This window comes from Xiphophorus hellerii, chromosome 7 (assembly GCF_003331165.1).
Source record: "Xiphophorus hellerii strain 12219 chromosome 7, Xiphophorus_hellerii-4.1, whole genome shotgun sequence".
In the NCBI taxonomy this organism is placed as follows: Eukaryota; Metazoa; Chordata; class Actinopteri; order Cyprinodontiformes; family Poeciliidae; genus Xiphophorus; species Xiphophorus hellerii.
This window is the reverse complement of record NC_045678.1, coordinates 1,489,092-1,515,630: the sequence shown is the minus strand read 5'-3', so window position 1 is coordinate 1,515,630 and position 26,539 is coordinate 1,489,092. Positions and strand designations below refer to the sequence as shown.

The window sequence follows — 26,539 nt, the reverse complement described above, 5'->3', positions numbered from 1 at the left end:
AATTTTAAGTTCGAGTTTGAGGTTTAAGTTCATAAACCAAACTTAAGATATATAAAAATAGATGATAATCAAGGTATCTTAAATTTCTCAATCTCTAAGGGTTACAAACTGTTTCTAAGGCTTTAGGACTCCAGCAGACAGCATTGAGACTCATTACTTACAAATGGAAAAGGCATGGAGAACTTTTCCAGGAGGGACAAACCTATCAAAATAACTCCAAGAGTGCATCAACGATTCATTCAGGAGGTCATAGAAGAACCCAGAACATCTGAAGCATCACAAGCCTGATTTCAGTTAAGGCCAGATAAAGTCAGTGTTATGGTCAAAGAGAAAGCAAAAATGGCACCAATGGGAAAATTCTATAACACCAAGGCCCATGTTGTATTTTCCAAAAAAACCCCCCAAAAAACAGCTTGATGACCCCCAATAGTTTTGGGAGAATTTCGGCAAAGAATAGTTTCCCAAAACTATATAAAGATAAAAGTGGAAAGTTTTGGAGAGTGTGTATTCCATAACACCTTACATAACTGATACAGCATTTCAAAAAAAGAACACCATACCGGAAGTCAAACTTATTGAGGGCAGTGTGACAGTCTGGCTGACAGTCTTCTTTGGCTACTTCCCCAAAGAAGAGTTATATTAAATTTCTCCACAGCGACATAAAAGATTCACTTCTGGCTATCGCAAAGTTGAAGATAACAGTTCTCGTTGGCAATGCAATCAGTTTTTATTTTTTTCAATAATTTGTGACATCAGAATTTATAACTGCTTTTTTAGTCATGTTATCTTTGTGTGATATTAAAATGGGTTTGATGATCTGAAACATTTAAGTGTGACAAATAGAGTTAATGTGTTAAGTTCGGGAGCTGGGCCATGCCCAAACCGCACCTCTAATTTTCCAGGCGGCCTATTTATAATCTGCTCACCCACTCATCTCAGTCTGTTACGTTTCATCAACCCCGCCCTCCCTTACCCTTTGTCTCTTTCATTTCATCCTTCTTCATTCATAAAAAAATGCTTTGCTACCTTTTTTGCTGCAGGTCTCCTCTGAGGTGTCCTATGCAGGCTTGGGAAAATAAGAGGTACTGTTTCCTAAAGACCAAACCCCTACATAGAGTCTTCACCTCCTAAACCCTCCATCATTCTCCCCAGATAACCAAATTAACAATTCATTTCTTCATCCCCTCATCATTACTCCCTTCTATCCCTTCATCCATACATCCCTTGATTCCTCATCCATCCATCAATAAATCTTTAAACATATATCTTTGTGGTGTGGTCTTTGCTAGTGAAACAGTAAAAAGAGAAGGAAGTGTTTGAGTAGGAGAGATTCTATTTTACAGCTCTGCAGTTTAACTACACAGATGCTCATTACTCACCTGCACATAGAGGTTTTTGCCAACTCTGTGGATTCTGATTCGATGGAGACGCCCATCTGCCAGATTTTTGGGGGTAGGATTGAACACATCTGGACTTCTCTCTGTCTGAAGATGATACCAGATCTGAAGGCTTCCTAGACAGAAAACAGAAAAAAACATGTATGAACATGTAGCACATCTTTGCAGAAATCATTAGCACCTTGTCATAATTGACTTATCATCTTACTCAGTGTGCTAACTGCAATGTGTTATTTTGAACTTCAGAGAATTAGATTCTCAAACACTTCTTTCAAACAGGTTTGTTCCTCATTTGTCACCAAACTCAAACCCTTTGAGATGCAGGAAACAGGCATCTGCTGTTCGTTAACAAATACTTATGAAAGGTACAAAACTTCCTCTCTGAAGTTCAGAATATTCTTAACCCTTTGAAGGACAAATGGGCAGGCTAAGCTAGAGTCTCATTAATTTAAATCTGTCAGAAGTCAGTAAGAGCCATTTCTACAATATCTAATATCGAGATTTTTGGTGACTTTGGAATTGAGGATTCACCATTCTGAAACAGCATTGAAAGAATAGGAGGTTAGTGAGCAGCAGAAAATTCCTAAGATTTTCTGCAGTGGGCCTAGAGAAGCAGCTTTGTCATCCATTGAATCAGATTTATGGGTGTACCAGAAACACGATTTAAAGGTTTCAGCTTAGGACTTTTGCATATAAAAACTCATTTATTTTAAGCTTAGCTTTTAATTTCTTACAGAAATGTTATATGGGGATGGCATTCTATTTGTGAGATTGATTTTGTTATATCAAGGTTTCCCTTGGCATCAAAGTAGACAGGTTGAAGAATGAAATATGAACCCCTATTGATATGACCTTTGGCCTTATGTGCATTTGCAAAGTCTTTTGATTTGTCTTGTTTATAAAAGATGCTTTAATAATGAACTTATTAGCTTTTTAAACTTACAGACTACATGTCCACAGAAAGTAGTAACTTGTTTCCAAAACTCCTTAGCATGTACTGTGTTATTATGAACTGTCTACTTATAGAGTTCAGAATAAGTTTGTGTTCCTTCAAGCAAAATATCAGATACTTTCCACCTATTTTGAAGTCAACAAATATTTTTCTCATAGCTTCTCACTTCAGAACTGAACAAGTCGATATGTGCTCAGTGTTCCTGGTTTTAACACGCACACACTCAGACAGCTGCTGCCAGATCAAAGAGTCAGAAAGCTATGCATTGTCAAGTGGAGCTGGGTCAATATTACAATTCCCAGAGTGTAAGTGAAGGGCTTTGTGTTGTGATTCATTTCAGATACTGAGAGTGCTCCACCAGATGAAGGTCACCGTGGATAAAGTGTCTTCTTGCCCTTCACTGTTTACGGAGGCCTGAGGGACACGGGTGTTCTGCTTTAACACACAAGAGTGGATTAGGAGGGTGGCTAAAAACTGCACAAAGGTGCTACATATGTCACTCAATATCATGCTGTCGAGTGTGGATACAGCTTAAACAGTGGCAGCTTAATGCTTCGAGGGCTGTCATGTGTCAGAAACAGAAAATGCTGGGACACTAGGCTGACAGCAAGTAACTAGCATCACAAATACAACAGCCTACCTCTGAAAAGTGCTGCACAGTGTGATAGCTCTGGTGAAGCACAGTGGAGTGGTTTTTCCCACTCTTTTTTTTTTGCTAAAGAATTTGAAGGCCATGAGAAATCCAATGAAGGAAGAGATGCAGAGGAGGAGCGAAAGCATAGAGGTCAAATCTTTTCATTTGCCTATAAACACAAACCTGCGGGGGAGACTGAAGCATTGTTCAGGCAGCAGATGGAAGATCAGCTTCCTGCTCTTTGCCGCTGGAGCACCTGTGTCTCATCTGTCATCGGACTTTATTTTACATTGCTTCATCTTTCTGAGTAGGTTTTTTACAAGATGAACATGTTCATATGGCAAATATATACAGTACAGACCAAAAGTTTGGACACACTTTCTCATTGAATTCAATGAGAAAGTGTGCAAACTTTTGGTCTGTACTGTATATATATATATATATATACCGTATATACTGTATATATATGGGTGTGTGTGCGTGTTGAAAAAGTTGTATTTGCTTCAGCTTATAATTAGCAAGTTGCCAGTCACATTTGTTATTCTAGAGTTGATTTCATTATTCATATTTATTTATCTCAAAAGAAGACACAGGAGAAGGAACAGACAAAGAACTGAGGACACATGATTTAAAAACTGTATTTAAACACAAACAGGCTGGTCAGCTGGTCATTTTAAAATCATCTGGGTCTTCTGTTATTTTCTGTCAGTCATGACAGAACCCTTCATGGAAAATTAAAAAGTTCTTTGTGTCTTTGAACATGGTGGGATTGTTCACATATCAATGCTACAAAATGCGGCATAAATGAATCCAGAGAGGCTTTTTAATCTGCCAACCTCCCTCCTCTCCCACAGCTCCGTTTTCTCATCAAACATCTTTATGGCGCATGTAAACCACCTCCATTTAATTATAGCATAGAAATGTTTTTCTTTCAGTATTGACTTATTACATAAAGATTAGAATGGGTTCTGGGCTTCTGCATGTGTCCTTGAATGGGCTTCTGTTTGTTGATTATCCATCGTGTTAACTGGAGTTCAGGAGGATTACAGCTGGATCCTTCCACACTGAGTGGATTCTATTTTCCCCACTATCTCCATCCGCCTCCAAGTGAACTCTCTGAGTGTTAAGTGGACCAATTCACAGTCAAAGAAGCTATCTCCAGTGTAATTATGCAAGATCATTTGGTTACCATGACGACACATTTGTCTGAGTTTGAGAGTGAAGGTATTTTTTGTGATAAGCAACGAGTAAAAATTCAAAATCAGGGGGACAAAATCAAAGAAAAGATGTGTGCTCTGAGCAACATGAGACACGGCCTGCACGACACAGGCATTTCCAGATACAGCTGTATTATTTTTAATAGTTTTGTCAATGCAACATAATTAAAGTACATCTTTCCAAAGGGTGCACCAACAAGCTGTGGGTTGGTTAGGGTGAGCGTAATGACTGACTGGATGCTGGTCCAGCTGTCACAGCAGGGTTGAACTCTCTGTCATCTCTATCAAAAACACCTGCACAGTTTAATGGCATCAAACACAAAAGCTCTGCAGTTGTTCTGTTTGACCAAAGCATCAACCTGTTCCAGTCACTGTAATTCAGCTTCATTTTTACCTTTTAGATCATCATGGTTGGCTGTGCTGTGCTGGACTAGAGAAAATAGAGTTTCATCATGTTTGTAACTCACATCAGAGATAAACATTTTCTGGAGTCAGTAACAATCTTCTTGTAACTTCTTTCTGAATATTTGCCACTCTGCCTTATCAAAACTGTTTGTGTTAAATTTAAAGTATGCTTTTAAAAATTACTGAACCATGGACATAAGCATGTTTGATTAAACAGCTTTGCTTGTGGATCAAGAAGCCGAAGCAGAATCCTGAATTATGTGCAACCTGGAACACAGAATCAGAGAACCGGGAGCAACGAGGCAGATTAGAAATCCCAGCAGTGCGGTGTATACAGCTTTACATACTGACTTGGAATAATCTCTGTGAGGAAATTGTCTTGTTTTAGACAAACTTCCAGATATCCTCCTGATAAAAGGATCCATGAATGTATACTTTCGCTTTTAAATGAAAAAAGTTCTGTAGGAAAAAAAGGATTTTCTCCCTTTCAGATTTCTAATGTTGCTTTCTGTTTCAACTAAATGCTTTTGACCATCAAACAAGAATTAATATTAGACAAAGACAACATTAGTAAATAAAAAATAAGGATTTTAATGTTAAGAGGAAAACTAATGCAAACTAATCTGTTCCTTTTGGAAAATTTATTGCCTCCCAAATCTAGTAACTGGTTATGCTACAATTGGTGATTAAAAAAAGCCACCAAGCACTTTGATAACTGGCAGTGCGTCTTTAACATCACTATGGACACATTATGGCCCACTTCCCTTTAAAGAATTAATTCATTTTATCTGCTAGAGACTTTTCTGGTATTACATACCTATATCAGGCCAACCCACAGCATGGATTTAAGTCCAGATTCCGATACGTCTAATCCGAATCCAAATGAATGTTTTTGACTCATTCCTGGGTAGACCTGTTTCAGATTAAGATCACAAACTGATATTTGGATATTCTCCCCTTGAACTAGACAGCAGAATTCACAATGATGATTCCATCATCACAGGAGGTCATTTATGTCTTAAAGAAGCAAAGCAGCCCCAGACTATCACACTACTACCACCATGTCTGACTGTTAAAACAGCAACCTTTTTGTCTGTTAGTTTCACAATGGCTGCAACAAAACAAAGACCTTCCAAAAGGTTTTCCAGACCAATAGATGCTAGTATCATTTTAGTCTGTTCTCACTTTTTTTGCATTGTGAAATAATGTGTTGCTTTATAAGATCCTTTAGTCTACTTCATGTTGTCAGGCAAGATCTATTAAAATATTTGTATACAGATCAAGCAGTAATCAAGCCTGGTTGTGGGACATGATTGTGATTACTTTTTATGATAAAATTCATAGTTGATTCATGATTTAAAGGGGCGGTATTATGTGTTTTCCAGGCCCATTGTTCCAGTTGTTAATACAATCAAGTAACTGGTTTTACAGATTCATAAGGCCACGTCCAACATGGTGGACTAGCAGACGTACGGCAGCGATGGGCCAGCCCATGCCAGGCTGTTTCTCTAAACTGCTCAAGTATCTAATGTGTCTGAGAAGTAACATTTCACAGATGTAGCGCCGTTTGCGCTCCACCAGAAAATTTTATTTCACATCAAATGTCTTCTTAAAGCTGCAGCATGTAACTTAAAAAACATTTTTTAAGTTACATATGTATTGAGACTTTCGCTATGTCCTAACATGAGGCAGATAATCTGTGAAAAAAACTGAGCTCCTCTCCCTCCTCCCTAGGGTTACTGTTCTCACTGTGATCAGCAAAATTACACTGGTCGGTCAGAAACAACCAATCAGAACCAGCACTAAACAACTAGCTATGCTCACTGTTATGTTCTGGGGTTCTCTGGTTCTCTTGGTGGGGTTTTTCTGTGCGCCTTTTCCACCTCTTACCACCAGATGGCGACAGGTTCCGGTTGGAGTGCGGTGGTGTCATCATCATCCTCAGCTGTCATCGATTACCCTCATCAGTGGAGCATACTTTAAGAGTTGACCGCCAGTCCAGCGTCGCCTGAGTGTTTGCCAGTCACGGTACCTCTGAGCCCCCTTGAGCCCTGTCCCTGTGTTCCTCGTTGCCTTGAGCCTTCCAGTGATTCTTTTGTGTTTCTCTGTTGCCTTCAGGTGATCCCTTTGACACTCTGGACCCACTGACTAGATCCTGGCAGTTTTCCTGGTTTCAGAACCTCCCTCGTGACGCCGTGGAAAGTACCCACTGGTTGCCCGAGTTCCCAGACTCACCTCTCCGTTGTTTGCAAGTATCTCCTGGATCCCACGGCTGGCGGCCGAACCACTCCTCTGTGTCTCCGTTGCACCCAAGCCTACCTGTCCGTTCTCCGCCGCACTCCTCCGTCGTTCCTGGACCCACTAAGAGACCGAGACCCTGGACATACTCAGTTACCCTCCAAGATTCAGATCCAACCACCACAAGTAAGAACAACCTGTGTTTGATCTGAGATTTCCATGTTCCCACGACCCCTGAACTCACCAGTCTGCTTTTTCCCCTCGCAGTGAACCACTGCTGCCCGTAACCGTTGATTCCCTGGACCAGACCACCTTGACACTTTCTGATAATTGTGTAATCTTAATAAATCACTTAAACTGATTCCAACTCTCCTGTCTTGTGTTCTGCATGTGGGCTAGAAACCTTAAACCCATCATGACAGAACACTCAGGCCTACAAATCAGCCCAGCAGACGCAATCCGGAGAGCATTATCAGAACAACAATCATTATTACAAACCCATGAACATGCCTTAAGAGAGCTAAGCAGAATCCAAACTGAAACAAACCAACAGTTGTCTGAATTAACCCGCTATCTTCGAGGTTCTACCCCTCAGACTTCTCCTCCAGATCCAGATCCAGCTCCTGATCCAGCTCCAGTTATCCAACCCACGTTTTCTGAAGTCCGTCCACCTATGCCCGAACGATTCACAGGTGAGCTGAGTAAATGCAATGGTTTTCTTCTGCAATGCTCAATCACTTTCAATCACTCCCCGAGAAGTTTTTCTCACAACAGTTCCAAAATCGCATACGTCCTTTCCTTGCTGTCGGGCCGAGCTTTATTATGGGCCGAACCTCGATTCCCCGATCCGGCACACTATGGTTGGTCATTCGATGTGTTCATAGAGGAGTTCAGACAAGTGTTTAGTCAAGACGCTGACAAGTCTTTTAATTCCAGAGAGCTATGGAATATCAAACAGGGAAGTAGATCTGTGGCAGATTTCTCCGTCGATTTCCGCATTAAGGCTGCAGCTACGGGCTGGAACCCAGCCGCACTTAAGAGCGCATTTTATAACGCGCTAAATGAAAATATTAAGGATAAGTTGGCTACTTGTGATGAACCAAGGACATTAGAAGAGCTAATTAGCCAGACCATCCGACTTGATCACAGGATCCGGTCCCGTACTAGAGATCAGGGTCATAGGAGCCAACCATTTAAACACCTCAGTGGCTCCGCTCCCACTTCAGCGGTTTCTCCGCCCCGAGTTTCACAGGAGTCCGAACCCATGCAAGTGGGACGAACTCGCCTGACACCGGAGGAACGCCAGAGGCGCATCTGTGCCCGCCTGTGCATTTAATGTGGTTCTCCAGGTCAATTTCTCGCCAAATGCCCGGTCCGTTTAAACCTCCCGGTCCGCCAGTAGAGGCGAGGAGGATGGCGGACCATCCCAGCGAAAGAGACTCTCCTCGCTTACTGTTGCCCGCTACTATCATGGTCCAAACCCAGTCATATTCTTTTTCCGCCCTTGTCGACTCTGGTTGCGAGCAAAACCTGATCGATGAATCCTTGGTTAAACAAATGGAAATAAAGACTGAACGACTACCTATTCCGCTGCGAGTCACCGCCCTTGATGGGAAGATGCTGCCACAAATCACACATAAAACCAAGCCTATCCACCTCATCATTTCTGGTAACCACAGTGAGTTTATTTCATTTTTTGTTTTTCCGTCAGCCAACTCCCCCATAATTTTAGGTTTCCATTGGTTACAACTTCACAACCCACAAATAAACTGGTCCGAAAGGAACATTGAATCCTGGTCCATCTTGTGCCACTCATCTTGTCTCCGCTCAGCTGTTCCCCCAGGTCCGTCACCGGCAGAGCCACAGAAGGCGGATCCAGCTGATCTCTCCGCTATCCCATCTGAATACCACGATCTCGCTCCAGTGTTCAGTAAATCCAAGGCTCTTTCTCTCCCTCCTCACCGTCCTTATGACTGTTCTATAGACCTCCTGCCTGGTGCTCCGTTACCCACCAGTCGCTTATATAATATATCACGTCCCGAAAGGGAAACTATGGAAAAATATATTAAAGAATCCTTGGCAGCCGGTATAATCCGCCCATCATCATCTCCCCTGGGAGCTGGGTTTTTCTTTGTGGGGAAAAAAGATGGTTCCCTGAGACCCTGCATAGACTATAGAGGGTTAAACAATATCACAGTTAAAAATAAATACCCCCTGCCATTATTATCATCGGCCTTCGAACCTGTGCAGGGCGCTACAGTCTTTTCCAAACTCGACTTACGAAACGCCTATCATCTTCTGCGTATACGGCAAGGTGATGAGTGGAAGACTGCGTTTAAGACCCCTATTGGCCATTTCGAGTACTGCGTTATGCCATTTGGTTTATCTAATGCACCCGCCTTTTTCCAAGCCCTGGTTAATGATGTCTTGAGAGATTTTTTTGAACATCTTTGTGTTTGTATACCTGGATGACATTCTCATTTATTCACAGACATTAGAGGAACACAAACGCCACGTCCGCATGGTCCTGCAAAGATTACTCGAGAACAAACTGTTCGTCAAGGCTGAAAAGTGTGAGTTCCACAAGTCGTCCGTTTCTTTCCTGGGTTTCATATTAGGGGACGGGCAGGTGCGGCCAACCGAGGAAAAGATCCGAGCAGTCCTGGAATGGCCTACACCTGAAACCCACAAACAGCTCCAGCGCTTCCTGGGTTTTGCTAACTTTTACCGCCGCTTTATCAGGAACTATAGTCAAACAGCTCTACCGCTAACTGCTCTAACCTCGTCTAAGATCCCTTTTAGTTGGACTCCGGAGGCAGAAGTGGCGTTCTCACGCCTCAAGGCCCTCTTTGCCAACGCACCCATCCTGGTTCAGCCAGATCCATCCAAACAATTCATCGTTGAAGTTGACGCCTCAGACACCGGAGTCGGTGCAGTTTTATCCCAGATCTCCTCTCGTGACAATAAAACTCACCCTTGTGCCTTCTATTCACGCAGATTATCCCCTCCAGAGAGAAACTATGATGTGGGAGACCGGGAGCTGTTGGCCATTAAGTTGGCCCTGGTGGAATGGAGACATTGGCTGGAGGGAGCAGAGCATCCAGTTCTGGTCTGGACCGATCATAAGAACTTGTCCTACATTCAGTCTGCCCGGAGGCTCAACCCACATCAATCACGCTGGTCACTGTTCTTCTCCCGGTTCAACCTCTCCGTCTCATATCGTCCGGGGTCCCGCAATGTCAAACCTGACGCACTTTCTCGCCTTTACTCACCTGATGATTCCGAGAAGATTCCGGCCACCATTCTTCCTCCCAGCTGTACAGTCGCCACCGTTACCTGGGAGATCGAAGACATCATTAAACAAGCTCAGTTAGCTGAATCTACACCCGACTCCTGTCCTCCCAAGAAACTCTTCGTTCCGGTCTCAGTCCTAGCCCGTTTTCTTCGCTGGATCCATGCTTCCAAGTTTTCAGCACATCCCGGAATTAGCCGCACCATTGCACTAGTCAACCGCAAGTTTTGGTGGCCATCTGTTCATAAAGACGTCAGTGAATACGTCCAAGCCTGCACCACCTGCTCCAGAAATAAAACATCTCATCAACCAGCGTCTGGTCTCCTACAACCTCTTCCCGTTCCCAAACGACCATGGTCCCATATAGCCATAGACTTTGTTACCGGCTTACCTCCTTCCAAGGGCATGACCACCATCCTCTCCATCATCGACCATTTCTCCAAGGCCTGCCACTTCGTTCCCCTCCATAAATTACCCACAGCTTTCCAAACTGCACAACTTCTGGTCAAGCACGTTTTCCGGCTCCATGGTATCCCACGAGAGATCCTTTCAGACCGAGGTCCCCAGTTCATTTCCCAGGTTTGGAGAAGTTTCTGTTCTACTCTCAATGCATCTGTTTCACTCACGTCCGGTTTTCATCCCCAGACCAACGGTCAAACTGAACGGCTCAATCAGGACCTTGAAACCACCCTCCGCTGCTTCACCTCCACCAACCCCTCCGACTGATCCCGATTCCTTCCTTGGGTGGAGTACGCTCACAACAGCCACGTTTCAGCAGCTACCGGTATGTCACCGTTTGAAGCATCCCTTGGTTATCAACCCCCTCTACTACCCTCAGAGGAAGAAGATATTTCAGTCACTTCCGTCCGTCACCACATTCGCCGTTGCCATAAGGTCTGGAACACCATCATCCATAACCTCAACCAAACAGCAGAACGTAATAAGCGCCAGGCTGACCGTAAGTGGAGACCCGCACCCTTATACACCCCTGGTCAACAGGTATGGCTCTCTTCACGCGACATTCCCCTCAAATCCATTTCCAAGAAACTCTCTCCCCGCTATATTGGTCCGTTCCCCATCGCAGCCGTAATCAGTCCATCTGCTGTTCGTCTCCGTCTGCCCGCCTCCCTCCGCGTCCATCCCACCTTCCATGTGTCTCAGATTAAGCCCGTCCAGACCAGTACGCTCTGCCCTCCGGCCGAACCCCCTCCACCCCCCCGTGACGTTGATGGTCATCCTGCCTACACCGTCCGCCGGATTGTGGACTCCCGTCGGCGAGGTCGCGGCTGGCAGTACCTCGTCGACTGGGAGGGCTACGGTCTGGAGGAGCGTTCCTGGATCCCTGGTTCGTTCATCTTAGATCATTCTCTCATCTCCGACTTTCGCTCCTCATTGCCGTCCAGCTCTTCTAGGCCGCCAGGTGGCGACCATTGAGGGGGGGGTACTGTTATGTTCTGGGGTTCTCTGGTTCTCTTGGTGGGGTTTTCCTGTGCGCCTTTTCCACCTCTTACCACCAGATGGCGACAGGTTCCGGTTGGAGTGCGGTGGTGTCATCATCATCCTCAGCTGTCATCGATTACCCTCATCAGTGGAGCATACTTTAGGAGTTGACCGCCAGTCCAGCGTCGCCTGAGTGTTTGCCAGTCACGGTACCTCTGAGCCCCCTTGAGCCCTGTCCCTGTGTTCCTCGTTGCCTTGAGCCTTCCAGTGATTCTTTTGTGTTTCTCTGTTGCCTTCAGGTGATCCCTTTGACACTCTGGACCCGCTGACTAGATCCTGGCAGTTTTCCTGGTTTCAGAACCTCCCTCGTGACGCCGTGGAAAGTACCCACTGGTTGCCCGAGTTCCCAGACTCACCTCTCCGTTGTTTGCAAGTATCTCCTGGATCCCACGGCTGGCGGCCAAACCACTCCTCTGTGTCTCCGTTGCACCCAAGCCTACCTGTCCGTTCTCCGCCGCACTCCTCCGTCGTTCCTGGACCCACTAAGAGACCGAGACCCTGGACATACTCAGTTACCCTCCAAGATTCAGATCCAACCACCACAAGTAAGAACAACCTGTGTTTGATCTGAGATTTCCATGTTCCCACGACCCCTGAACTCACCAGTCTGCTTTTTCCCCTCGCAGTGAACCACTGCTGCCCGTAACCGTTGATTCCCTGGACCAGACCACCTTGACACTTTCTGATAATTGTGTAATCTTAATAAATCACTTAAACTGATTCCAACTCTCCTGTCTTGTGTTCTGCATGTGGGCTAGAAACCTTAAACCCATCATGACACTCACAGACTGTTTTGATTTAATAAATTAGGATTGTTTACTGTAATGCGACCTGTATTTGACTTTGAATGAATGTTTACTTTTCATTATGTTGATGTAGGCAGTATTGTAATATTTTATTTGACTTCATGTATAGTTTTAGGCTGCTGAGAGTCTTAGTGTTAAATATTGTATTACTGATGACAGGTTTTTCAGTTGTCTTTTTGACTGAAAACTTGCTGCATTGTACCTGCAGGTATTTGCATGTCTGTGTAAATTAGGTGATTTTTTGGTTGCATTTTCCAGATCATGTAGTAGCATTTATTACTAAAGAGAAAACTTAACAACCATGTGATCGGTATCAATGATCGGCAGTGATCGGCCCTCATGGGCCATCGGTATCGGAATCGGCAGAAACAACCTGATCGGAGCATTCCTAGTCCACATAGAATATGGAAGATGTTTGAAAGACATTTCCAGTTCCCATCGTCCCTGAATGCAACTGCCATTGTCTATCTGTTGTAGTGAGCTCCCTTGTCATTTGAGATCATGTCTTAAGGCAAAACCAGGGCCAAAAGTTTGAAACTAAAAAAGAAAACTTTGAATCTGAAAAGAAGTTTTGACATTTTTTTCAGTTTCAAGTTTCTATTTTCAGTTGCAATTTTTTTTTTAACACTTTATGGTCCCAATTTAGCTCCATATGGGACGTGGATGGGAGAGGGAAATGCTTGGTTTTGAGACTCTGACTGGTTGCCACGAGAGATTCAAGGATTTCTCAAACGTGCCTGACAGAATCAAAGCAACACTCCAGGTATGTTTTTGATGAACAAATAACATTATCATGTAAAGCTCAAAAAAGTCCATTTTAAATACTGCCCCTTTAACAAATGGAGCAGGAGAGTTACATTTTTACACAGGTCTAGAAATATGTAGATAGCTTTTTTAAATGAATTTATGAAGTCATTATTTGAAAATATCTTTTTGTACTAGGATCATGTTTAATGATTAATGTTAAACATGTTAAAAAACACAGCAAATACATTAGAGAAATGTCAGGAGCTAAATCCTGCTGCACATCATATAGGCAGGACTCCACTGTCTTTACCATTAACCTTTCACAATAATGTACCGACTGCATGAAGCTTTTTAAATGTCAAACAACCTGTTTATCTTTTCTGCCCTGTGATTATAGTATTTTATTTCACTTGACTTGAATTGAAATGTCTGTGGTCAGAGAGCTGATGGTCTTTATATGACAGCAGGAGATAAATGTTGGGCAGCTTTGCATCTGTCGATTTGTTTTCTCATCTGTGAGAGGCTGCAGTGCACACAGGAGCAGACCGCTGAAGATATATAAACACAGACACTACTCACTTCAGTAATTAAGAAATCAACGAAGAGAAGTGTAGATTAGTCACTATTCATGTAGATGCAGCTTATTTCAGTCACAACATAACAGCCAGTTAACATGACAGTGATTCTATCACTTCCTGACAATATTGCATCAGCACAGACTGTATCCTAGTTTCAATAAATAGACTCCTGCTTTCACATCATTTTCATGATGAAGTTGCATGAGTGTTGACAATCAGCAGTGGTCTGTGTTGATTATGCGTTATTAGTGTAAAGTATGGATGGATAAAATGAGAAAAAATGACAAGAGTTAGAAGGGAAGGATTAGGAGGGAAGCAACAGTTATGGATCTGTAATTTTGATCCCCAATATGGACGTTTCTGGTTGTGGTCTAATGTTTGTCTGACCCACACCACCCTGGCCAGATCCGGTATTCTTTGGATCTTTGTTGAAATTAAGAAATATGTAGCCGCCTTTGGCATCATTTTTCAATTGATTAATGGAAGACGTGACAGCTGATACCTTCCACTCTTCCTAAACTCATTAGACATCTACTGTAAGTACAGCAACATGGCAATCACTGAATTCAATGTTTCAGCTCCACTTCCACTTGCTCAGATGTGTTAGTGTAACTGCTTTGCCTCCTGCAGTCTCTGTTAGACTTTAGATATTGACTAGAGAAGCACCAAGTTAGTTCAGTCCTTTTACCCTGAGCAGATTTACTACCCAATGTCTACCAGTTAAGAAAATATAAAATCTGTATATACCATTTCTAAAATCATATTCTTCCGCTTGGTAAAAAAAAATGTCAATCTTCTCTGAGAAAATATTCAATACATTTGTTTTTTCTGTTTCATGTAGGAAATTATTATAAACTTGTTGGAATTGTAATTCAGTGGAAAAAGATGAGGAAGGACAACTTGGGACTAGCTTTATCACTAACTAACAGGACACAGGTAACTTTCTCTGCAGGGTCAGGTCAAGTTCTGAGTGGAAGTTACCCAGTTTGGTAACCAAAATGTAAAGTCTTCCCTGTATCAATAGAAACTCTTGAGCAGTGATGCATATTTACTCAATTAAGCAGCCCTCTGTGCAAGATTCAGGTGTGTAGAGCAGATGATCCGTGTCAGCAAGCTGTCAAATTATTTCACTGTGGTGACGCTTATTGGGTTACAATCTGTTGTGTCTGTGCACTGGCAATGCGCTCTGAGAAGTCACACAGTTTTAATTCTCCTTCTCCCATATGACATCTGAGCTGATAGCTCACTCTGTCAGGTGTATTTGTGTGTATATAAAGTGGGGAACTGAACAGAGATAAAGAGTTTTATCAGAATCAGAAAACATGTTACTACCATCTCTGAACAGGACCAGATTAGTAAATACATGAAGTACTACTGACAGCATCCAAAGCACCTATATCACTCAGTAAGGACATACTAAATAATTTTTAAAGAAAATTCTGAAAGAACACCCTCTACATTCTGAGACATCCCTTCCACAGGTCGCTTAACATCTTGCCACCTGGCAAAGTATTGGGTGCTTTACCTAAGAACAGAAGGGTTTTATTCCATTGATATTAGGGCTACAAACACAATGTGTTCCCAGCAACAGTCACTGCAGATTGCTGTTTACCACCCTGAAAACTCAGTCAGGAGTACCCTTACTCTCCAGAATGATTAAAAAATTGGGCAAATAATAAAAAAACATAATGCTCTGGTGCAGAGCGCTCATTAAATATTTCCTGTTTTTCATAAGATTACTGTGGGTAAAAACCCAGCAGGTTCTGCGAGACTCAGACCTGCTGAAGTTGTGCATTAAACATCCAAATTCAACAATCCCTTCTGGGAACTTTTTTGTGTTTTCAGAGAGATTATTTAGATGCCCAGATGCCCGAGCCACCTCAACTGGCTCCTCTCGAGCCCACCGGGAGGAGGCCCCGGGGAAGACCCAGGACACGCTGGAGGGACTATGTCTCTCGGCTGGCCTGGGAATGCCTCGGGATTCCCCCGAAGAGCTAGAAGAAGTGGCTGGGGAGAGGGAAGTCTGGGCCTCCCTTCTGAAGCTGCTACCCCCACGACCCGACCCCGGATAAGCGGAAGAAGATGGATGGATGGATGGATGGATTATTTAGATGTGTCTGTATCATTTTGGATTATGAAGAAAAAATGAAACACAGACAGATAAACACAAATATAGACATTGTCCAGACTTTAAATCTGTAAGATATAGAACTGTCAAACTGTCATTTTCACTTTTTCATACGCCATAGTTCATTGCTATTATTTATCTCAGATGTAAATTTGTTTCTTTATATCCATTCTTACCATTTCTGGCCAGGATGGTTGTAATGTACTGCTGAGTGAAGGTGCTGACGGTCAGCAGCATGGCTGGCCTCTGGGAGGTAACGAAACTGAAGGCCATGTTCTCTCTGGCCCTGCTCTCAGTGAATGCACTAGAAGCTTGAGAGCTTCTGTTCTGCATCACTGAGAAGGGCTCCTGGAAGGTGTAGGTCACTGAAGAATCTCTGTCAAAGGACACAGACACCTCTGCAGGGACACAAGGAGAAAAACCTCAGCAATGTTATCAGCACAGAGTTCAAAAGTCTAGGTTAATTTGCACCTACAGTTGAAATAAAAAACAACAGGGCATTTAAATTACATCAAAGGATAAATCAACAGACCCAAAACAACAAATTTCTTGAAAGACATAGTGCTATAAAAACAAAGCACACAATGACTGGAGGGAATTTCACAATCTTAAAATAGCCAACATTAGTGTCCATCGTGCAGAGCCTGGTTACATCCAAAAGAGTTGCCGTATTTCATGTCTCATCACTTGGGGCAATTTATCAGACGGATCTCTCTGAGGGCCCAGAAGCCTTTACACAGCTTCTTTCTCCCTCATCCAGTGCTACTTTCTGAGACCTACAAACAACTTTGATGTGTAAAATTGGCACAGTTCTCGAGCCTGTCCTCCCAGACAAGCATGGCACGTTAAAACAAGCCTTGAAAGTAGAGCATGCAGGATCAGCCTTCCTTGTGTTGATGTTATATAACCACTGTGATGGAGGGTTGAAAAACAGAGGAAACCCAAAGTTCTCCTAAAACTTTATGATTCCACACATATAAGAGAGTTTCTTCAAACAGATGATAATGAGGACTTCGCCACAGAGCCATTGTGCTGCACTAATATAAGCAGGTACTGCTGCAGAGTGACTGATTTCTTTTGTTTTTCAAGCATAAGATCAAATGCCATCTTCAAATCCAAGTTTTTTCTCCAGAATAAAGGATGATGGGGGTGAGTAGGAGTGAGAGTATGGTGGTACACTCTGCTCACAGCTGTATTTACATTGCTGCAACAACATATTTGCATTGAGAGTGGCTGAGTAGTGCCATAGTCCCTGCTGCCAGCACACAGCGGTAAAATGGATCAAGATGAGGCGACTGCGTCCCCATTGCACATCACTGATGGCTGCCACAGCTGTACACACACCACTACCCTTACATACACACAAAACTACTGAAACAAAATGAAGAAAGGGGGATTTTACCGCAACCGCAGCTCTGATGTCTGATGTATGCGTGTGTGGGGGTGTGTGTGCGTGTGCAAAATAATAAGAAAAGCTCAGCAAAATAAAAGCATACAGTGACTTGAGATCACATTTAAGAATCAAATTTTTAAAGGTCATTACCCTTTGAATGTCTTCATTCAATATTAGTTTGCTTGATTTAAAAATAGTTCACTTATGACACAGTAGTACTGTCATGGATTCTTAAAAAAAAAAACCAGGGCAACTGTGGCTACAATACAGTAGCTTGCCATCATCATGATGATGACAGGTTTCATTATAAAGCATCTTTGAGTGTCTTCAAAAGCACTACATAATTCTGATATAATTTAATTTCAAGTTTAAATTGGTACTGTCAATCCATTAAAAAATGTAATCAGATTAACCACATTGGCACTGTGATTAATCATGATTAATTGCTGTGCCTAACTTTGCAAGCTTGAAATACAAATAAGCACACAGCTGTGCAAGCCCCTCCTGCTTCACTCCGACCAATTCAAATGCAAACATTTCTAAAACATTTTTGTCAATCAAGTAATGTAGTCTCCCTGTACGCTACAGCAACTACGGTAAATTTACTCCACTACACATACAAACAAGTAATACCAAACTTGTTAAGAGGTCAACTGATAGATGAAAGACAGTTCATTTTCTAGATCTTGGTACCCCACCCCTTTATGACGTCGTCCTGGGCAATTTTCAGCCCCTGAATCAGATTGCCCATGAAGCCCATATCAAAAACCACCACTGTATGAATGTTTTCTAAAAATGTTTCATGGTCTCAAACCAAACATGTAATGTAATGTAATATTAAGTTTTTATTAATAATAGTAATATTAACAGATTGAATAGCATGACTTAACGTGTTAACACTGACAACCCTAGATTAATATAATATTAATCTGTTATGATATGATTAAAATATCTGTAATCTAAAAATATCTGTGTAGTTTAGTATTTATTTTACAGATGCAGAAAAGTATTAATCTAGGAGTCATTCATATCTGGCTTCCTGTAACCAGCCATCATAGTATTTCACCAGCATTTCAGATGAATTTCAGATGATTGCTGTAAGGACAGAAAGAAAGGAAAAACTGAAATCTGATCAAAGCTTTGGGATGTGTTATTCCCAATGTCACACAATGGCGTGATACAATAGTGATTTCAAGTGCAATTGTGGTTTAGCTGGTCACTGTGGTTTTTTTCAGCCCCTGAATCAGAGTTGTGAATGAACATTTCCTGTCTTCCATTCTTCAGCTGGAGTTCCATGATGAGATGCAATAAATCAACCCCTCCCTCTTCTGTACACACTAGGAACTGATCCTACAGCTGGGAGTCTTATTTTGGGTTTTAATGATTCCGTCTCATTCACACAGATGAAAATGAGCTTACTTAAGCTAACTTGGGCAAATTTACATTGTATGATGTTGATTAATGTGCACCACCCCTTGACTAAAAATTATCTCAATAAAATAAATGATTGTCTGATTGTAAGCCAAACAGCTAGAGTAGCAGCAGTCCATAAACAAATACATCCTTGTTTTACCTCAGCTGGGTCCAACAGAACCAGCTGGTGAGGTTTGTCCACAGCCTGTGTTGATGAGGAAGGTGTTCAGGTGACTCAATACTTCATTTGCTCTGTTCAATGTTGACTGCTTTGTTCACTAGTGAAATAGTTTGGCTGTGCCTGTTTTTAGATCTACATAGATTGCCCCACAGAAAGGCACAATTCCATCTGCTGTGCTGGTGAATTTTGACCACACACTCCCTGCCTATTAAATAGTTTTTTATGACTAATTCAGTGTACCCTGAGGAGGGTGAGTACAATGAAGAACCAAAGGAAATTATACATACTAGATTTCTCTAAAAATACCATCTAGATCTAAATACATTTTAATGGTATGCTCAAATTTACTGCAAAACGATCAATGGTGCTTCATTTTCATTACTGCATTAATCAATAATCACCATTGTCTTTCCCTTATCAGACGAGGTAACAGAAAGACTCAAACAGCCCTCTCCGTAATGACACTCTCTAGATTACCAGGAGGGGTCCCAATGCATCCCAACAGGAAAACCATTGGTCATTTATAATCAAGATTTTTAAACTTTACTATATTTTGTTTGGAAATTTAAATTTAAATTTAAAAAAAAGTAAGAAATTCTGGAAAATATGAAAAAAAAATGCCATCCTATATTCTACATATCAAAATAAGTTTTTGAAGTGCACTAATCAGATTTCTGTATCTGTATCTTCCTTCTTCTGGTTTGTGTGACGGTCTGATCTTTAGTATATTCAGAAAGACATTTAAAAGCATCATATCTTAGTGATTAACAGAGCTGTAAACAGAGGTTTTGGCATGGATTTCCTAAAGAGAATGTAAAGTTTTGGGCTAAAATTGTTCATACCACAAGCAGGTTTTTTTTTGTTTGTTTTACAAAATTGATACTCTCTTTGATGCCATCGCCCTGATCTTCTGTTCCCTCCTAAAGGAAAGAGAATAAGGCTCTAATTTACTTCTTTTTATGACTCTGTATTATAAAAATGGAGGTAGAAGCAGGTTTTTGAAAAAGCTGAAGCTCCTGCTGTTTTCAGATCTCGGTTCATAAGCAGCAGCAAACAGTGGAACTGTGCAGAGTGGTTCGCCACAGCTTCAGGCGGAGTTTTCATCTGTGTTCTCACAGAGTGTTCACTTTGTTTCTTTGTCACTTGGTCAGATTGCAGGTTGCTCAGCCTACTCCTCTCCAGTCTGTGCAGGCTGTGCCCATACTGCAGGAGATAATTTGTTCTAATGCATTTTAAATGCCTTCACACGCTGCAGTAGGGACAGGTATTAATTGTCTCTTGCATTGCTCGTATTCCTATTGGTTCTCTGTAATGGAATAACCTTGACAGTGATTGATTTTCTGTTTGCTACAATCAACCTTAATTGATTAAAAGAATTACACTGTGTATCTTTTGTTTACACACTCACAGAGTGGGACTCACCTTGGTTGCAGGTGGCTCCTCCATATGCAGACTGTGAGCAGTCGCAGATGTAACCGTTGCTCTTCTCGATGCAGCGGCCTCGGTTGTGACAAAGATTGCTGGAGCCGCTGCAGTACCCTGGACAGCCAGAGCTCACCCCAGGGGTCATTTTAGCCCTCTCCTCCAGGTCAAAGGTCATGCCGTTGACCATAAGAGACCTGATGCAGCCCAAGAAGCCTCTCTGCTGGGACGCTGTGCCCCCTGAAAACATATTACCATTTAGATGAAAAAAAAGATTCTGCAGTAACTTTATAGCTATGGCTATTTATAAAGCTTCCATACCATAAACAACCAGTATGAAACTAGAGAAACATTTTAAGCATTTAAGGATAAAAACCTCATCTAGACTAATGGTACAAACTATTTTCCTTCATCAGTTTTAGAGAGAAACTCAAACTGTACTTCTTCACTCCAGGTTTTCCCTCCCAGAGATGGAAGACTGATGACTTTGGATGGAAAATAAATCATACAGTTGTGATAGTAATTTATCTGAGAGAGGGAAAAAAAATCACAAACCTAAAGGCATAATCTCCTTTCACAATCCCTTAAGGCTGATAAATGAAGCTTGTTAAATGCTGTATTGTTTCAGATGAAGAGAAGCTCTGCCTGTATTTGCAGCATGCATTCATTATACATTCCCTCATCTGAATTCAAACTCTTTCAAGTAGAATTCTACCTACCAGTGTTACAGGTTGTGCTGCAGTGTGTCTGTGCTGTTTTTAGTGCTATTAACCCTTCTCCCCACTGAGGTCCCTGTAGCAGAATTCTTATTACAGCATGACCCACAGTTGTCATTTTTCACAGGCTGAATGGATAAAAAGGCTTCTGATACTACTGAGAGACAAATGGATGTTTTGTTTCATTTCTCTTGCATCAAATCTACGGAGTTTGATGCAACTGTTGGGAATTTTTAGAACATTTAAGTCTCAGCTGTTTCAGTGACTCGTATAAACCTTTTGTCCTCTTCATCACCATTTTTAGTGTACAAACACATGAAAAAATAACATGTACTTTCATAGACTATTATGAATTTGCTAAAAATTCTGTGATGGTTAACAAGATATGCGTTTATCCAAAAATATGGATAATGCCATTTTGGGAATAGAATTTTAGGTTGGGTGCAGACCCAACCTAAAAATTTGACTTGATATACAATCAAAGCCCCACAAAAACAAATAAAAAAAAAGGAAACATAACAAAGAAAAAATGTCCCAGCCTTCTGCGCCACTTCTCATGAATGTGTTTCGGAGCAGCTGTTGGGGTCAGCAGCTGCAGGTAAAGACTGGTACAGCTAAGTTAACAATGTTGATACATTTTGACACCAATAAAGTACTTTAAATGTGTTGTGCTCTTTTCTGTGGTCTGATGAAAGTCAAAAGTATTCTAAAGTATTCTTCACTACTATCCATACATAAATTAACAGGAATAAATAAAAAACACAATTGTAAAATTTTCATCCATTTGAATGAAGACATATCTTTTTAAAACACATCCTCTTTACTTTTGGTATGAACAATGATTTATAAAAGGTAAGCAAACATTCTTGGATAGCTTAAGATGAAAGTGAAATATGAAACAAATGATATGATTCTTTCTTGCCGAGGCTGTTAGTCCCTCGGTATGGGATGAGCAGCCCACTCAGCAGCTCATCTTTACATTGTTGTTGCTGCTCCCTCTCACATGTCCTGACAACAGTAATCACATTCTGGTCATCACTACCTACCAAATCTCTATATAGTCCCTTGTGGTATATCCTGAATTACAGCTACTGTATTAATCATTCTCCCATACATGATAGTGGAAAGCCACTTTGCTATGTGTTTGCCTCCAGGCCTGTTATTCACCTTGCTACAAAGCCTTAAACCTTAAGTATGTGTTCATCTGTTTCTGTACCTATTTATATGTGTTTTCTATTCTTAGTGGTGACTTCAGTATAAACAACTTTAGGTTTGTTTGTAAATCAGAATGAGATGGTGATGTAAGTCTTTTTTTTTAAATAAATAAATACATTTATATAAAAAAGCTAGGATCAAATGCTATGAGATTGTTGAGATTGGAGTTTATTTTAAGGTCTGGTCCCTCATTGTTACTAACTCCTCTGAAAGTGATCAAATATGCTAAGAAATATCCACTGTATGTAAAATATTGACTGATCATCATGTAGATATACAGTCATATTCAATAGATTATAATGTAACTTAAAAGCTCATTTCATTTACTCAATGACTAAGTGAAATACATTATAGGTTAAATTTGCAGTAATGGATGTCTTCAAAGTTTTATTTCTGTTTATTATCATATCTTCTTGGGGTGCTGTGGCGGTGCAGGGGTAAAGCACAACTTAGTCTTTGATGAGTCCATCACAAGTTCAAGTCCCAGCCTGATGATATTTACCCCGTGTCTTCCCCCTCTCTCATTACCCACTTTCCTGTTGATTCACTGTCAAAATAAAGGCCACTAGAGCCAGTAAAACCTTAAAAAAATGTATGATGCCTTCGACTTATATTAGTGAAAACACAACCTTTAAGATAAGAATATTACATCCATCTATTTTAGTACATCTAAAAAAGAGAATATCGCATTAAGGTGCAGTATTTCTTGCTAGTCTTCTCAAAAGGTGAAACAGCCATTTTGTTTAGAAATAAAAACACAGAGTAAAATATTTCAACCTTTTTTCTGCATTTTTATGATTATGGCTTATGTAAATCATACCCAAACTTCTATGTCTCAGAAAATTGCGGTATTACTTTAGACCAGTCTTTCTCAATCTGTGGACCTCGGAACAACAGGTGGTCTGGGAGGCGGCCCCTAGTGGTCCGTGAGGTACTGCAAGTAAACAACCGTTTATTTGCCGAGATGTGAGCTCAAAGTGTGATGCTACAGCTAGCTTACCAAAGGATTGTGTTAAAAATAATGATGGGAAAGCGGCTTAAAACCTAGTCACTCAAAAGAAAAGCTGCAGATACCAGTGGAAAGAAAACAACTCCAGCAACATTATATGATCAGAGGAAACTAAGTTATAGCTGCTGAGTGTTGATGTGTTTTTCACTAGCGATTGGATTCCTTTGAACGATTAGTGGTAGGAATCGCTCCTGTTAGTCAGAATTGTTCTATGTTTTTTATGACTTTGCTTGATAATGAATGATGCTCTGCTTTCAGGTCAACAGTGTACCTGCTGATCCTTATGAGTCATGTGGGAGTGAGGAGGTTGGTGCCTATCGCTATTAGTCACAAGGTGAAAGGTGGGGTAAACCCTGCACAGGTCCATCACATCACAGAACATTATTGTACATGAGTCTTATAGAATAGCAATTTCGGTGCAGACATGTTGGCTCAATCATAATTATGTTTACTTCCTGCCTCAAGCTTTTTACTTTCAACACCTACATTTAATCTGACAATCAAGCCTAGTAGGAATGGAATTTAATGATTATGACTGCATATAATAGAATCCCCACTTTATTCTGATTTGTTTGTAACATTAACTTTTGTACCTTTTCCACACCAAATGTGACGCTAGATTTATCACAGCTGTCAGGGACTCTGGAATGATCTGGAAGGTGACTTGCTGTGTAGAACATTTGTGTCCACGCTCTGTTAACAGAAAACTCGGGGCATTGGCCCGTTGCCTGGGATTCTTTTGGGTTCTTGTAAAAACTGACGAAGCCAGTTTGTTTGTTTGTTTATTTTCCTTGGCGCCGCTCGTTTTATTCTCCATCACTTCTGTATTCTGAACCATGTCTGAGACAGTATGCACTGGCATCCCAAGGGGACTGTAGAGCTACACCACCAGCCTTCCTGGTTTGTGTTCCACATATCTCCTTAGTCTTTTCATATTTACCACCACACACATGAAGTAGTTATTTAGCTAGCATTCAGTTTGTTTGATTAGCCATGAAATAAATCTCAGATGCTTTACAATATTACTTCCAGGTTGTGTTTGCACTATCTTCCATATCAAAATGCACATACTGAAATACAAGTGCAAAAATATTGTGAGATCAATGACTCTGTGCACTATATCTTTGTTTTCTTAGATAAAAATGAAATGGCCCCTTTGTGCTTTATGGAAATTATCTTTAAGACCCACAGAGGACTGTCACCTCTATCTGTCCTTTCACTTATTTAGTAAATTATTTTTAAAGTAAATGAGCTATTAGATCCTTGGGAAGCTTCCCTATATTGAGATTTTATTAAAAAGAAAGGAAATGATTTTTATGACATCCTATAAGAGTGTCACTTAAATAGGACACATTTAAATGTCAGAGGAGACAACGCAGCAGATATGTGACAAATCAATGACAATAGCCATGCATCTTAACCAGTGGAGTAATGAAAAAGAAAACAAAAGAAAAACGATAAAACAAATTAGATTTTGTGAAATTGGTATATCATTACAAGCCTCTTGTTTCCCACCACACCCATACAGATAAAAGGAGCTACGTTTTTCTGAGACACATGAGGAATACAGAAAGACAGCCACCTTATCCACCTTGCTTTTTGTTTCTCTCTTACTTATATAGATCATGTCTCAAATATCAGAGCCATGGAACATCATTATCAATTTTACATCCTTTTAATAAAGGGGGAGGGGGCACCTGATTTACACAACCTGTTAGGGGGCCACATAAAACTAGAAGGGATTGCCAGGACCTAATCAGATGTGGATGTGACCTTCAACATTTATAATACAGAAGAATTCATAGCTACAACAAGACACACCTAGCATGAAGTGTATTGACTTACACCTACTGCAACTTTAATATCTTATTACTCATCTAAGTAAAATCCAATATTACATCTTCCAACAGTCAAATTAGATATTTACATATTTATAATTCCATGCTATTATAATTTTAAATGTATTTTAGTCTCTAAATGTAAATTTTTGGGGGGCTATTGAATGCCATCCATCCATTTTCTGTTCACCCTTGTCCCTAATGGGGTCGGGAGGGTTGCTGGTGCCTATCTCCAGCTACGTTCCAGGCAGGAGGCGGGGTACACCCTGGACAGGTCGCCAGTCTGTCGCAGGGCAACACAGAGACATACAGGACAAACAACCATTCACACACACACACACACCCCTAGGGAAAATTTAGAGAGACCAATTAACCTAACAGTCATGTTTTTGGACTGTGGGAGGAAGCCGGAGTACCCGGAGAGAACCCACGCATGCACAGGGAGAACATGCAAACTCCATGCAAAAAAGACCCCGGCCGGGAATCGAACCCTTGCTGCAAGGCAACAGTGCTACCAACTGCGCCACTGTGCAGCCCGGCTTTTGAATGCATAATGTAAAATTATTTTCTCCTAGTACACTGTAAATGCAAACATTGTTTTTAATTTAAAATTATACACATTGTTTTATCATCTAATTGCTATCAACACTCACTTTACTTACTCTGGATTAATTTATAAAAAGTAAGTTTTTGATAATTGTGCTTTTCCTTCTGTGTTGGAACATACTTTGATTCAATACCACATGCATCCAAGTACAAATGCTTTATTTGAGGATTCTTTTACTTTGCTGGAACCAGTAATTTATCTCATCTGACTCATGATAAAGAGATAATCCTAGCGTTTCTATGAACAGGACCACATTCACATCAGAACAAGTCTCCATTTTATCTTAAGCTAGTCTACAGTTAACTGACTTAATGTTTGGGTTTTGGGGGGCGGGGGGGCATTAATGCAATTAATTGCATTTTGTTCTACAAGCAAAAGTCCCAAGTTGGTCCCTTTGTACTGTGTTTCTGGTATTCCTGTGACTCTGATGCACAAGCAACACCTGCAGACCACAATAAAGGTCGAGAGTGAATTTATCTTTATTGTATTATTAATTTGATCAGAGAATATTTTTTGGATATATTATGTATCACAAATATGTGACATAATTAGTCATTCTGTGAAGTATAAGAGAAGGGTGCTGAGGTGACACAGGTATAAAGCACAACCCATGTATGGAGGCCTTAGTCCTCGACGAATGTTGCACAACATTAAGGCATTTACACAACAAATTAAAGAGAAACTGTGTAATATAATCTAACTGCTTTTAATTAAAATCTGTAGCTTTTTAAAACATCAGCGCTCCTTCATAACTGCAGTTGGCCTATGTGTCATATATGGGGTTTGATTTGGTTTTAGATTTTGTTCCTTTTTTCTTTAGTTCAGTTCTTAGTGTTTCTAGTTATGTTTAT

General features: G+C 41.1%; 1 protein-coding gene and 2 long non-coding RNA genes across 4 annotated transcripts in view; 2 read left to right on the top strand and 1 right to left on the bottom strand.

The window, feature by feature from the left end:
- The window catches only part of LOC116722872 (contactin-associated protein-like 5), a 209,399-nt gene that overhangs the window by 22,548 nt on the left and 160,312 nt on the right, over positions 1-26,539 (bottom strand). For both annotated transcript variants that reach the window (XM_032567239.1, XM_032567238.1), the window contains 3 exons: positions 20,304-20,543; positions 16,071-16,292; positions 1,380-1,513 (listed from right to left, as the gene is read on the bottom strand). In XM_032567239.1, coding sequence (XP_032423130.1) covers positions 1,380-1,513; positions 16,071-16,292; positions 20,304-20,543 — 596 coding nt within the window. The remainder of the gene's footprint in view (positions 1-1,379; positions 1,514-16,070; positions 16,293-20,303; positions 20,544-26,539) is intronic.
- LOC116722876 (uncharacterized) lies at positions 6,682-7,204 on the top strand. Its single transcript, XR_004339851.1, has 2 exons — positions 6,682-7,029; positions 7,111-7,204. It is a non-coding gene; the product is annotated as an uncharacterized LOC116722876 (long non-coding RNA).
- On the top strand, positions 11,542-12,355 carry LOC116722875 (uncharacterized). The gene is made up of 3 exons (XR_004339850.1): positions 11,542-11,784; positions 11,875-12,180; positions 12,262-12,355. It is a non-coding gene; the product is annotated as an uncharacterized LOC116722875 (long non-coding RNA).